Source organism: Tinamus guttatus, unplaced genomic scaffold (assembly GCF_059628265.1).
Source record: "Tinamus guttatus ecotype Peru unplaced genomic scaffold, ASM5962826v1 Tinamus_guttatus_pri_ptg000530l, whole genome shotgun sequence".
NCBI lineage: Eukaryota > Metazoa > Chordata > Aves > Tinamiformes > Tinamidae > Tinamus > Tinamus guttatus.
Genome location: NW_028289064.1, coordinates 5,446,771 through 5,462,018, shown reverse-complemented (window position 1 = coordinate 5,462,018; position 15,248 = coordinate 5,446,771). Strand labels below are relative to the sequence as shown.

Here is a 15,248-nt window from a genome sequence, read left to right as displayed (position 1 = left end):
CGAGTGTCAAAGACCGGCGCATTTCCCCGGGCGGTCACCGAGGACTCCGGCGGCTGCTCCCCGGGCCCGCGGGTCTCCCCGGCTGCCCGCGCGGGGCCGGGGCCGGGGCCGGGGCCGGGGCCGGGGCCGGGGCCGGGGCCGGGGCCGGGGCCGCCCTCCCGCCCGCCTCCCGCGCTCCGCCCCGGCAGCGCCGCGGCCCCTTCCGCCGGCGGAGGCGGCCCCGCCCCGCGCGCGCCCTCCCGCGGGCGGCTCCGGGCGCCGGCCCCGCCCCGCGGCCTCCGGCAGCTTCCAGAAGGGGCCCGAGCCCTCCCCCGCGCGCGCTCCCGCCGCGCGCGCTCCCGCGCAGGGGCGGCCCGCGGGCGCTTGTGGCGCAGTCGGAATTGGCGCCCGCCGCGGGCTGGGGCGGGCCGGGGCGGGCGGGCGGCGCGGGGGGTGATGCCCTTGTTTATTTTTACGCGGGCGGCTCATCCTCCCCGGCAGCCCGAGCGTGGCCCCCGCGGCCGCTCCCCGCCCCGGCTCCGGCGGCGCCGCTTATAAAGCGCCGCTCGCGGGGAGCCGAGGATGCAGCTCTACAGCTCCGTGATCACGCACTACCCGGCGGGAGCCGCAGCCACAGCAGCCGCCCCGGCGGGCGCCGCAGGCGTCTTCAAGGTCTCCCTGTCGCCCGGAGCCGCCGCGGCGGAGGCAGCGACCGCCGCTGCGCAGAGCGCGGCCGCCGAGGGCGTCGGCAAGGAGGGCTCGGGAGCCGGCGGGGGCAGCGCCGGCAGCGCCGCCGCCATGCCCGCCTTCTCCTCCTGCCTCGAGGTGATGCCGGGCGGCGCCGCGGCGGGGCCCGGCGGGCGCCGGGCGGGCGGCCCGCACTACAGCTCCTGCGCGCACATCACCGTGAGCCGCCGCCGCCCGCTCGAGCGCGTCGTGCCCATCCGCGTGGCGCCGCGCGCCGAGGCCGCCGCCGAGCTGGCGCCGGGCTCGCCGCACGGGCGCGCCTGGCTGGAGGGCATCCTGGAGAGCGTGCGGCAGGAGGGCGACGCGGCCGCGCTGGCGCGCCCCGCCGACGAGCCCAGCAACCGCAGCCTGCGCCTCGGCGAGCACTGCCAGGCGCTGCAGGCGGCCGCCGCCGCCGCGCCCGGGCCGCCGCCCGCCTGCCGGGCCGCCCCGCGGAGCGGCCCCGCGCCGCCGCCGCCGCCGGGCGAGGAGGAGGAGGAGGGCGCGGGCGGCGCGGCGCGCGCGCGGGCGGAGCGCAGCGAGAAGCTCGCGCTGTACCTGGCCGAGGTGGAGAAGCAGGACCGCTACCTGCGCCAGCGCGGCCGCTTCCGCTTCCACATCATCCCCGACGGCAACTGCCTGTACCGCGCCGTGTGCCGGGCCGTGTACGGCGAGCAGCGGCTGCACGGCGAGCTCCGCGAGCAGACCGTGCACTACATCGCCGACCACCTGGAGCACTTCAGCCCCATCATCGAGGGCGACGTGGGCGAGTTCCTCATCGCTGCCGCACAGGACGGCGCCTGGGCCGGCTACCCGGAACTGCTGGCCATGGGGCAGATGCTCAACGTGAACATCCACCTGACGACGGGCGGCCGGCCCGAGAGCCCCACGGTGGCCACCATGACGCACTACCTGGGGCCCGAGGACGTGACGCGGCCGAGCATCTGGCTGAGCTGGCTCAGCAACGGGCACTACGACGCCGTGCTGGACCGCGTGTGCCCCAACCCCGAGTACGAGGCCTGGTGCCGCCAGACTCAGGTGCAGCGCCGGCGGGACGAGGAGCTGGCCAAGTCCATGGCGGTGTCGCTCTCCAAGATGTACATTGAGCAGAACGCGTGCTCCTGAGGCCGCGCACGCTGCCCTGCTGATGCCTTAACCCTCAGCGAAGCAGCAGGAGCCCGGGCGGGCAGGGGGATACGTCCGGACGTGTCTGTTGTGTTCCGTGCTGTATAGGTAACCCTCGGATCATGTGCGAGCAGAGCCAGCCCGGTGTGCTCCTGTCTCTCTCCCTGCCCCACTGTTTCTCTGTTTTCTATAAGAATGTATTTTTTTGCACAATATTTTAAAACTGTTACCTCCATCTTCTACATCTCGTGTTAGCATCCGGCTTTCAGCTGTGCAGCCAAAAATGTTTGTAAACTGTTCGGTTTGTAAATAAGGCTTATGATGTAACAGCTATTTTTTGCTGTGTTTTTTTTTACCCATAAACCTTATATTTCTACCAAATGAAGCTGATGTCAGACTTGCCCTCCCTAAGTGATGAAAACTTTTTTTTTTTTTTTTTGGTAAAGCTAAACACTAGTTTTTGTAGAAGTGCAGCAAAGTATGAAAAGAGTGCTTTTCAAAACTGTTGCTTTCTCTGCCCGGAGCCCAGAGCAGGTCCTTTGAGCCGGTTGGAATGCAGCTACCCAGGAGCTGCACAGGGAGCAATTGCCTCTGCTGAATTTAATCACTGTTTTGAGTAAACTGGCCTCTTGTTGCCTGGCTGGCTCATCTTCTGCTCCATTTATGTTATTTATCTGTAATAACAGAACATTAACTCACAATAGAATGTTGTGACTAGATAATAGTCTCTTGCTCTGGCAGTAATTGCCTTGGCTACACCTCAGTGTTTGTGTTCCTGTTTCTGAGGTTGTGCTGTCTTCTGTATTGAGCCCTTTTTTTTTTTTTTGGGCACTTGTGTTGCACCGACGAGTTTTTTTCTGATCACAACATTTTATTCCTTTGGTGTTATTTTCCAGGGGGGAAATCAGGAATGGTATTCAATGTTATGGTTAAAAAATATTTAAATTGAGATTTGTATGGTTTGCTGGGTCAAACATTTAAATGTTTCCAATCTGAATTCTGTCACTTCTAATTTCTGATTAACTTGTTAGATATATTTATTAAGTAATGCAGTTTGTACTTTTTTATTTTGTAATATATTGTGATTTTGGAATTTATACTGTATTTGTATAATAGGAATATTCTCAGCTAAAATGGAATGAATAAAGAATATAATTTTATTTGTGCTCTTTCTCCACCCTTTGTATTCCTGGTGTGGTCGAGTGTTGTCGGTGGCTCCTCTGCCCTTATCTCTTAGTGGGAGAGAAGCGTGGGGTGCTTGACAGGAATGAATAGCTAGTAGTTCTCTTGTCTTTGAAAAACCCCAAAAAATGCAAACATTCAATGAGAAGTGAATATTTTTAAATTATTTTGTAGTTTTGAGAGATTTTTAGCATATATCTTTCTCAATGAAAGACATTTCTGTATATTAATATGTCTTAGAGAAGGGATTTCCAAGCCTTGTTCCTAGGCAGGCGGCATCTGGGCCGGAATCTCCCTCCTGGGCCACGTGTACTTGGACTTTGTATTTGGGAGCCTTCGTTATGCTGCTGTTCCCCAAATCATTTTGATTTTGCCTTGTTTCCATTGGTGCTGCTGCAACGCGCTTGTTACTTGCACCGAGGCGAGGTCGTAAGGAACTGTACTAGGGTAGTTCCTCTTTTAAGGCTGAAATGCCTTGAAGATAGGTGTGTGGGTGTCTCTTTCTCTCTGTATTTTTTTTTATATATAACATTCTCCTCAATCTCCAGTAACACCAGAAATCCATCTTTATTTAACAGAACAGTACTAGATTAAAATTGGATTTTTTTTTAAAGGCAGTCTTAATTGAACATCTTGCTCTGATAAAGGATTACAGGGCTGTTAATGTATATATTTGGCACTGTTACTCTTTGTATGCAGTGGTGCAAGTAGTAAGTTTAAATAAATCTGGAAGTTATCTCCAGAACGCCTAAGTGCTAAACCCCAAGTTTTCACTGTTTTCTTCACATGCAGTCATGTTTTCCCCTTAGAGGTCAAACGAAGAGGGAAATAAAATCTTGCAAATCTGCTGTTTACTGTTACTTGAAGGCTGTATTCATAGGTGTGGACAAGGGAAAGGTACACAAATGAATATATTTATGAAAAAAAAAGAGGTAGTTGGTAGGGAGAACAGCTACCGAAGTGGACTCTTTTAACTGCAAAAAATATTAGTATGTCTTTACTACGTGTCACTGTGCATGACTCATAAAAAGCTGCTATCAAGAATGCGCATGCTTTTATTTGGATGTAATGATTTCACTCAAAAAGTTGTCAATATCTCAAGCTTTTAAAATATGTATGTTTTCTCCTTTCGCCTCCTTTAAAATGACCAGCTTCAGCTACATCACAAATTGCATAGATGCTCCTGCACTAACGAAGTGAGCTAAGCAATGGAGGATCAAGGTGGTATCGCTCTGTGAAATACAGTTTTTGTTAAAACATTGACAAGTAGTGGTGGAAGTGAGCGGCGCTGACCTCTGGATAAGTGCCTGGAGGGTCCCTTGTAGTTTTGGTGTCACTGCATGGTTCATAGCATTTAAGTTTAAGGAATTCGTAAAGAAAACAAAGAGTTACTTGCGGAACTAGTTTGTGAAGGTATCAAGAAGATAGTTGAAGTGTATAGCAAGGTACTTATTTTTGTGACTTGTGTTATGCACTGGGTCTGTTCTAAAAGGAAGCTGAAAAATGGCACGTCAGACATTTAAGGCACAGGAAAATAAAATGAAACAGGTGTAACCGTGTAAAGTTCAGCTGCGACCTCGAGGTCAGATACGAGCTAGTAACATCTTGCTTGGACAGTAGTGTTTGACACAACCTAGTACGGCCCTGCTTTCCTTATCAAAACTGCATGTAACACTGTAGCTTTTCAGCTGTGTACCTCCCCCCTACCGTTTGAAATAAATTATACCAGCAAAAACACAATTCGATGCAATTTTTCCCTTGCTGTTTCCTGTTTAACTACACCAGTAACAAGGGAAGGACAAATATTGCCCTTGCTTATAACTGCAGCACCTGATTGTTTTAACCTTGGCTAATCACTTGCATAACCCAGTTAATCCTTAGACCTGTCCAGGAACTCTAGTCAACAGAACCTTTATTATTGACAATAACTGTGAAGTAGAGCTTAATTTTCAGTATTCAGGTGTGTGTTGTTTAAGCAAGATAGAAAATGCTTAAATGCTTTGATGTTAAACTGAGGAAATTTTGTCTGGAGTTGGCTCCTGCGGACTTCACATCGGCATAAAACTTTGTAATGCCATTTTCACTTGCATTTTATAACAGATCTGTGAATTAGAAGACATGGCAGGTACTTCATCTGAGGAGTTTGTTAGGTTGTCAAGACTATGTCACTCTGTCACTAAATGTGTAATGGATATATTGTAATTTTCTTGTGTATTGAAAAGAAGCTGTTACACAAAGCAAGGTTTGTAGGACCTGGGATGGTTGGTATGTAAAATTAATGCATTCCAAATGGGCAGGGGGGCAAGCGGAAAAGGGAAGACGTGCTCCAGTGTTGTTCATCTCAGTCAACTGTTGTCTTTTGGGAAAGTTCAATGACTGATTTGTTTGTACACAGTCAGTCAGGATCTATAAAAGTTGCCAAATGCCAGCTACTGGGTTTAGCTGTTGCTGTTGTGCTTTGCTAGCACATTACATGTATAAAGTCTAAATCTATTACATCATTGTAACTTTTGGAAAAGGCCTATTTCTGTACTTCGGTATATGCACAAAAACATTCACATCCAAACGTTTCTTCTGATTGCTTTTTGTTTCCTTCCTATGTTGTAATTAGTTTGTGAGATTTTTAAGGATTTTTTTTTTGTTGTTGTGTGATGTATCAGTGTGCACATACACAGTATTTTCAAAATATCCAAGTAGAAAATGACTGTAGGTATCTTATAATATAGGCAAGTATGTACTGGTAAGTACTGTTTGCTTAGGACCAGTATAATCTTTTTTGTTTGTTTGTTTAAAATATATTTAACAGTTTATTACTAAGTATTAATAAGCAGGGCTCATAGGATGTTGGTAATTAGGGTGCAAAAAGAAAAAGCTCAGCTTTTGTGTTAAAAGACCATTTCTGAATGATGCAGTTGTATGAATATATACAGCATGCAGAAAGGTTCTGAGTAGCAGCTTGAAAGGGCATCGTTTCAGTCAGCTGAAATTCTGTAATCAGTGGGACTTTTTTAAAGAAGCAGAAAAGAACTTTCAAATTTGAGCTTAGTAGTGTACAAGCTGATTTGTAACATATATACATTCATTTTAGTTGAAAGAAATGGCTTTCATATTTCATGTCCAGCTTTATAATCTATTTTAAGCATGTTATGTTTTTAATGCTTATTTCCTATTTTTATGCAATGAAAATCATAGAAAATAAGCTGTTGTTTCTCCTGAGATGTGATTCAAACCTCTGGCGCTGCTACACGGTTAGGCAGCAGGAAGAGTGGCGTTTGCAAGGTACGCTCTAACAGAAGGGGAGGATGGCTGGGAGGAAGGCTGCAGCTGGGAGAACGTGGTGGTGGAGCCCAGGTCATCCTGCATCCTCCTTTTGTGCTCCCCTGCATCCCAAGCACTGGGCCATCCCGGCTCGCTGTCGTGCAAAGGAAAGAAGGAATCTAACAAGTGTCACCAAAAAACCCAGACAGGATGGCGTGGACGAAGATACCCTTCTCTGGCCTGTGAACTGTCTGTCAGATATTAAAGAGTGAAAGCATGGAGAATCCCAAAATGGTTTGCAAGGGTCAACATGATTTAAAAAATCCCATAAAGCACATAATAACAACTTTCCGAGACCCTAATAAGATTTTGGAAATATGTATATTTTAAAAATGTGTCTAAACATTTTATCTACATCATATTATTTTCACATATACAAGGATCCATTATGACTTCTACATATTCTTTTTTTTTTTTTTTTTCTTTTTTTTTTTTCCCTGAATGTAGAGCTTCATTTTTCAGCTAATCAACTAACCAACATTTCTGTGTGAGAAAGCACATGGTTTCAGATCTCTTCCCTGGGCAGATTCTGGAATTTTGTAAGCTCTGTCAATTTAACCTAATATGGCTAAAAGCAATACTTATTTTTTTTCCCCATGGTTAATGCTATGTTCATGTTTAGATGGCTGCTTTTAGAAATAACAATCCTTGGAACTGCAATAGAGCTTCTTTTGGTATTTTTCAGTATCTCTGATCAAAATGTACTCCTTTTACAAACAAATACAGTACATGCTACATCTAAATCCGTATGATTTAAAGAATGAGTTTTGACGAAAAAAATAACTCGAGTGTTTATATATGGCCTGTTTGCTTTCCTACTGAACACCAGCTCCTCTGAATTAGGTTGCACACGGTGTCTGTCCTTGCCTTTTGTGGCTTAAGCTGGGAGCAATGGCAAAACCGATCATCTCATTAATTACCCACACGATCCCTACTCCTCCTGCAAACCCTGCCTACAGCCCCCGAGTTCCTTTCCTTTTTTGTTTATTTATTTATTTGATTTATTTGATTGTCAGCTATTTGACCTTTCAGATTTAACTCCGTAAACCAGCTATGCTGTGAAACAAAATCTAATTAAATAAGGCATTTGGATGAGTTAAGTTGATAGCTGTTTTGTTGCTTATGTCTAACTGGAAAGAAAGGTGGAGCCTGAAATGAAGCAATTATGAAAGGACTTGTTTTGCTTTGAAGGATGGCTCTGTTGGCTTACACAGGCATTATGACTGCTGACCTAAGGGCTTTAATGCACCTGTGTGCATTATTAAGAAATCATCAGTGTTATCTCACACGTTACATTTTTGCTAGCCTGAAAATGGAGACACGATGGACTAATACTGAGGGATTACAAAAGAATACAGTGTTCTGCTAGTGGGAGCCAGGAAGGAATTGCATGTTTCATTTATTTCCCACCATGACCAGAGTCCAGGGAACACGAATCTGTAGATTTATGTAATGAATGTTTGTGCACATGGCCTGAACTCTTACTCAACTGAAAAGTTGAATGAATGTGAAGCGAGATCTTTTACTTCAGATTTATGCCTTTAAAAGTGCCGACTGAGAAGCTTCCTCAGATAAAGAACTATTTTTTCAGCGTGTGGCACATGTAGCAACAACAAGCTGCAATCCCTGCAGTATTCCTTTGCGGCTATCTGCAAACTTCATCTCCATTGACTTTCTCCTGGCAGGCAGCTTATCTTACTTATCAGGAAGTAAATATTTATGGATGCTTTCTCAATTAGGTAGCTGTCTTTCTGTTGCCCTGAAGAGGCCTTATAACATCTGTAAATGCTAGCATTTTCGGTATGTGTACCCACATATCCAGTGTGTATTGGGTAGCATTTGTGTAGTTCCATCCTATACAAAAATGTCCCAACAGTTTTCCTACTGTATTTGCTTCCATGAGTCCTTACAATTATCAGTTAAATGATAATAAACACATGGCATAAATATTTTCTTTATCTTTGTTAGGCTGGGTGTGTTGCATTTTAGGCTGGGGAGTGAGATGGCAGTATGTTTTCTGACCTGAATAGTGGTTGTTTGTCCATACATTACCTTTCTCTCTGTCTAGCAGTGCTAACAGTTTGCATTAACCAGGGTCCAAAAGTTGAGGTTTTCTGGGCCTGTCACATAAACCTCTGTAATTTTCATTGAGAAACCTAGCAGAGATGCACTGTTAGGCTACAGGAGCACATAAATGATGAAAGGCTCTGCTAGACATCCTTGGGTGCAAAGAAGGGAAGTTGCTGCAGGTGCCTTCGGTCTGAAAGGGACCGCATTGTCCCTCTTAAGAACAAGTTTCACAGATAAGTCTTGTCTTTGGCATCAACCTTAGTTTCCACTAGAAGTTATTCTGCCATGGGGACTCCTCGACTGTGTGATCAAGTAAGTAATAGTAGATGTGCTACTTTAGTCAAGGAGATTGAGATAATCTCTGCTAAGACTTTTGGTGCTTCCTCCAGCCTTTGAACTTTATCTCTCTCAGTGCTCTCTGGATTTAGCTCTCTTGCTGCTCATCGCTTGTATCAAATCTCTTTCAGTCACCTGATATTGGTAGATGAACAAGACAAGAAGCAGGTGCTGCCACTGTGCAGGGAAACTTGTAGTCCAGCGTATCTTATTGGATCTCCTGCTATGTATTATATCATTCTTCAGCGTGAAGAGTGAGAAAAAAAGAGCTTATACACTGCTAGAATATGGAATCTGTTCTCTTTCTCACTACAGCTTTGAAATTTTGTTAGAAAAATAATCTTCAAAGATGCTCTAAATTGGTAATACTTCTTTTTTTTTTTTTTTTTTCCTACATGGGCTGTAAATGTATCTCTAGGACTTTATGGCTAGCCAGGGAGGCCTTTTACAGCTTGGGAAGTGCCAATGACATTTGATCACCTGGAAATCTGCAGTTAAATTCTGTCAATTTTTTCTACCAAATTCAACCTGGATCTGGATTTATCTGCTGTTCAGATATTTGTTTCAGTCTATTTACTACCAGCCTAATGTATTTAATATACTCATAAACTTTAATGCTTTAATGTGTTTATTCCCATAACAAATGCAGGAAATGGTGGGTTTCCAATGGTGGTGAATGCTATCAAAACTGGAAAGAAAGAGGAGAGAGTAGCATTTAATGGAAAAGAAACAAAAGATTAGGTTTTAACATGGACATTGTCATCTCCAGTCCTTATTTTATTATTTTTATTTTTTTAAGTGAAGTTGTGATATGAGGCCAGATCTATCTTCCCCATGCAGTGATTGTGAATGAGGAGGGAGAAATGTAATAAATAAAGTAAAAAATCACAGAAGTGGCAGTGTAACCACCATAAAGACTAGGAGCAGATTTCTGCCCTCTCACTAGTAAAAAGACTAATGCTTGAAAAGAATCTTTTCAGACAGAAAGTCTTCTTTAGGGAACATTTATAGTTTCTAACCACTCTTTATGCTGAGTGCATCTGCTAAACATTAGTACTGAGTGAACAAAAATGAAAGCAATGTGTCCTGCCCTGAGATGCAAGTGTAGCATCCGAGGAATGCTTCATTTTGAATGGCCTGCCCTGTGGGTTTTAGATCTTAGTTATAATGTAACCTTCATTTTCTTGGCATACAAAATTACTTTTCACATTTTTCACAGAATATTGCCCCCCAAGATTAAATGTTCATAGAAATCTTGGCTCTTCGTAGTCAAGTCCCAAATGCATTTTAGAAATTTTAAACTCTAACAGAGATGATATATGAGTTGTTTTCAATTGCACAAAATCTGTGGTACAATTTAACCACCCAACTATGAAATGACTCTGTGAAAAGTAAGCTTCTAAGGACGCATTAATTCCATCGTTATAGCCTCTTAAAGTGTTTACAGCTGTGTTCAGGTTGTAACATAGTAAGGGAATTCTTAATGGGAAGTATTATGTGAAAATGGTATTATAAAAATTGGACATTTATTGTTCTTGTGCACTCAACTTGTGCTGAATGTCCCGCCCCTCCCAGCAAATCATTACCTAGTTACCTTCTTGAAAGAACAGCCTCTAGTTACTGCAGATGTGCAAGTACATGCAGAGTCTGTTTACGCAGATTCTTAAAATAAAATATTTGAAGCGGGGGAATGTAATAGCCGTGACTATATAAAAAGTGAGCATTGTCACTTTTACATCATTTGCATTGACATTTCCTGTCTTTTCTCTGTTCTATGCTGCCCAATGCAAAAGGTGATTGGGGTGGCAAAAGAGAATTACCGTGATGGTCTCCTAGGGTGTCTGTGCTGTGCACGTATATCCCAACCAGGTCATCAGGGAAAGCAAAGAAGCCACCATGGCACTATTTAGACTGAAGGAAAAAGCAGTTTTCTGGAAGAGGTGATTAAGGCCTCGAGCAGCAGCACAGGTTCAGTGTCTCACCCGGCGCATGTGGAGGGTCCCATGCAGGGTCTGCGCTCCAGGAGCAGAACTCAGGGTGCAGCACTCAACACTGAGGTGCAGATTCAAGGGGTCCTTACTTTATAAGACTTAGTGTAATGCTATGCAAAAATCCTGGGCTGCCGAGATGCAGTAATTGTCCCAAGGTTATGTAGCCCCAGGAGATGGTCAAATTTACTGTACTGCAGATGCGTAAGATGTGTATGTAACTCTGTTGCAATTTAAGAGGAAAGCGTGGTTAAGCACAAGCACAAAAATGGTACAGCAGTTATGATAAATGATTTTTCAGGAGTGCTTGTGAAGAGGAAATGGGGAATTACATGACATCCCTAGATGAAATGACTTCACAGCTTTGCCAGTCTCTGGAATTGAAGTCTGAACTGCCACCTCCCACCTCTGGGCCCCCTTGCAAAGTGCTGTGCTACAGCTGCAAGCTCAGAAAGTTGGCTTAGAAGAACAAGATGTTCTACAGAAATATTTTTGTTAAACATTTCAACTTTGTTCTCTTTTTGGGAAGATTTAGGAGGAAGTCTCCTGTTCCTACATCATGTGCAATCTTCGGAAGTCAAAATGCAGGCCTTGATGCGTGCTTGGAAAGGTTTCTTTTCCCTAAGAAAGATGATTTTCACCCTCCACCGGCCCAGGCAGGGCTATTTCTGGTCCCAGCAGTTTGTATTCCTGTCAGTCTTCTGCATTGCCCCCAACCCTGCCTTCACCCTCTCAGCCTCTTCTCTGCGTTCACCTCCTAGGCTGCTTTGGGGCTCTGCTCCCGCTACCTCTTCCTCTGCCTTTCAACCTGCAGCACTCAAACGGATAGCATCACTTTCCAGGGGGTCAGTCCTAAATATGTTGCATCTCACCCCCTGCCAGCTATTTTCCAAGGGAGCATTTCAAGGGAGTATAACACTGCATTTGTTAATGGCAGCCTTGCTTTTCTTGTGGATGCTCTGTCAGGGATTTGACGACTGAACCACAGGCTGCAGCTCCCTCGCTAGCAATGGGATGGAGCCATCATCTGAAACAAGGCAGGTTTTATCTTCTTCTCACAAAAAAAAAAAAAAAAAGTCTGACTACAGTCATGAGCATTCACAGCACTGAAAATCATGTTGCTGCTGCAGTAATGCTCTTGTCAGAGGCAGGTAGCTGGGGCAGAGCAGAGGACTCTGAGCCCCCTCCTCAGTTCTGTCCCACTGCGAGGACTGGGGGCTGAGGGGAAACAGATCTATAGATTTTATTACTATTTTCTTTTTCTAAAATGCTTAGTTCTAAATAATTTCAGTATAACCCCTGGCCACAAGAACTGTCATGAAAACTGTTTTATCGCTGTATTCAACGTGTGCTGCATGTCCAGAGAGATGGGAGCTGTAGACATGGGAGACAGATCAGGCCTGTGGGTGAATCCTGATACCTCCCAACTGAACAGAGTGGCACGCAAGCACGTGGCGGGGGCAATGGCATAAGAAGAGCTGTTGGAGTGTGACATGTGTCACTTGCTTCTGGACTTCTTGTTTCTATTACAGTCCGATGTGCTGCTTATCCACAGTTCGAAAAACCAGTGTTTTGTGATACCTGTATTATATTACAATTTTTGAAGGTTCTGTTAGACTAAATTCTTCCAAATAAATTCTTCCATGTCTGGATCCTCTTGCCTGCCACAGAGCACCCATAGAGCTGCCTCTGAGCCTGGGGCTCTGGTTAAAATCCATGCAGTAACAGAGCTTTACTCAGTGCTGCGGAGCACATCGGCCTGGGGCTGTGACAAGTCATGCTCTTACTCATCTGCCTCTCGTGAATGGAAGTGACAACTTTCTCACTGCACTAGCATGGCATGAACTACAGCTGATATGTCTTATAATCAGGAGAAAGTACAATAGCGCTGCTATGAGTCATGGTTGATTTGATACAAGCACTTTGTTTTTCTTTATTTTTCTGTGCTTGTAAATTGCTAATTCCTAATAAATGCAATTGAAACGTTTGACATTTCTGGTTTTCCATTCTGTTAAACTGCCTTCACTGTCTTCCTTTAGGTTGTCACCCATCCTTTGCTGGCAGCCTTGCTTTGGATCTGTGTGTGAATATGTACAAGTCAACATGTCTGTACACTGGAACATAACATGTATCCTAAACATTTTTAGTAAGACAGAAATATACCATTTAATAATACAATTGTATTTTCAGATTAGATGGAAAACTCACACAACAGAGCAAGTTATTAAATTACTCTGCTATAAACAGACTTTGTAAAAGCCATCAGAAGTATCACATGTTTGAATATGTAACAACTAATACATCTTAATAAACTTAATACTGTGGCACTAGTCTTTCCCCTGAAGAGAATGATGTCTCTGACACTATCTCCATTTTTTAAAAAAATATACGTTTCATATAGCTAACACTAAAACCACATTTTAGTGAAGTACTCAGCATTCAAAAAGACCTTCTGACCTTCCACCATGTTTTTTACCCTGTTTGTATATCCCCTCTAGGACCAGCTGTTTGGACACAGGGCAAGGCTGAATGACAGCTCTCTGGTTAATAATGATTTGCCAAGTTCCCTTCTCTCATATATTTCGTATTATTAATTGCTGTATGAAGTGTTTTAATTCCCAGACAGGATTATGGTAGAAACTGAGTTCACCAAGCTTTTTGTCCCTAAAGTTTTGAGTTGTTTATTGACGTTTATCTTCAATGCTTTTAAATGTAAGGTGAATAAAAACCTCAGTATGTTATATTCCTCTGACAGCTGAGAATGGGCCTTTTTTACCTTGCATAACTGGATAAACAATTTTGTAGGAAAATGGTATTATCATCACATGTTATTCTCTCCAGTAGTCATAGCATAAATGTTCCTCAACAAGATTGCTTTTAAAAAGAGACAAAATACTTGTGCCAAGTACCTCTGGCCTTCAGTTCTATCAGAATAGATGTTTATCAAAACACAGCAATATTTTGCTATTGATTTTTATTTGCAACCCTGCAGAAAGATTGGTCTCCTGCAAATAGGTGTCACACATCTGGCCACATATCTTTGTAATAATAATTTATACATATCTTTGTAATAATAATTTATGATTACTTATCCAATGTTCACATCTCCCGAAGCTTGCAGTGCTGAATCTGTAAATAAGTGAATCAGGCACCCAAGTAATGGGAATGAGAATCATAATTATGTTATTCATGATGTTTATCATGTTTCAATAGTTTTTGCAGTTCCCCACAGTTTTAAGTCAAACAGAAAGATGTCTTGCTCATTTTTAAAAGCTAATGTGGACTAAATGTCCTTTCAGCTAAACCTTAGCACTATATTCACTTTTCACTGTTTTCAGACACCTTGCCAGAAAAATTCCCCAGTCTTAAAGAGGGGCACCTTCTTTATTTGTTACATATGTTGCTGCTAGTGATAGGTACTTGGAATGGAAGAATTCAGTAGCTTCTTAAAGAGATTACCAGATTACAGTGAAGTTTGAAGGCAGCATTATTAGAGGATTAGAAGCCTCTCTTAACGATAGAGATCAAAAGCACTAAAAATTTGCAGTGTTGCACTTCTCAGTTTATGAAGATATAGACACGTGCATGTGTGTTCTCTAACCTTAAGAATAGATGTGGTTTGGCTCATCTGAAAAGCATTATTGATGCCAGAATTTCTAAGCATACCCAGAACACCCATTATTGTAAGAGAGGGGAGAGTCAAAGATTAGAACACACTGAAAAGAAACACTGATGTGGTTACTGTTTTTAAAATACAATGTTTATTTCAACAAACATTGCAGTATAAATGGAAAACATTTTCTAAAAGTTATTAACTTTGTTTTGAGTAAATAATGCAATAGATTTTTACTGAACATGTGCTCTTGTTGCCATATGTATGCTGTGCTTCTTAAAATTCGGAAATATTTAAAGGCTGTGAAAAAATGTGCCTCTACCAGTAAAATAACATTTAAAAACTTCTCTTAAATATAATTAAGTCTAAGTAACTTACTTTGCTGGGTAGTGTGTAATGCTCATGGGTAGCTGGTATCACTGTGATAGTGCGTGCAGAATAATCATTGTAGTTCTCAAGTACAGCAGTCACTTCAAGCAAACCAAACTTTTGGCGTATATAGCTGGGACGTTTGACCAAAATGAGTAATATCTGAGTTCAACCATCTCAATATTCAGTCCCACAACGTAAAAAAAAATCTCTCTACTTCCTTCACCAAGGGAGACTGCTCCTTTAAGTGCATTTTTTCAGAACTATGATTTTATTAGAAAATTATGCCCCTAACAGCAAGAATTGTAAACTTTTGGTACCAATTCAGAAAATAATTAAATAGTTAGGGCTTATAGTGGAAAAAAAAAGTCCTGCCCAGGATTATTTCCTGTCTTTCTAAGAGTTTCCTCTTCACCTTCAAACATCTCTCTTTCTCGTAATTCACTATGTGATCTGTGGACCAACATGCTCTGAATGAATGAACTTCAACAACAACAGAAGAACATAGCACATCTGCTGCCCAGCTGTGACAGCAAATGTTC

At 43.7% G+C, this 15,248-nt stretch overlaps 1 protein-coding gene across 1 annotated transcript; it reads left to right on the top strand.

Annotated features, from left to right (window-relative positions):
- Positions 1 to 443: 443 nt before the first annotated feature.
- On the top strand, positions 444 to 1,840 carry OTUD1 (OTU deubiquitinase 1). Its single transcript, XM_010213863.2, has one exon. The coding sequence runs from the start codon at positions 562 to 564 to the stop codon at positions 1,828 to 1,830; it is 1,269 nt and encodes a 422-aa protein (XP_010212165.2). The 5' UTR covers positions 444 to 561; the 3' UTR covers positions 1,831 to 1,840.
- The last annotated feature ends 13,408 nt before the right edge of the window (positions 1,841 to 15,248 follow it).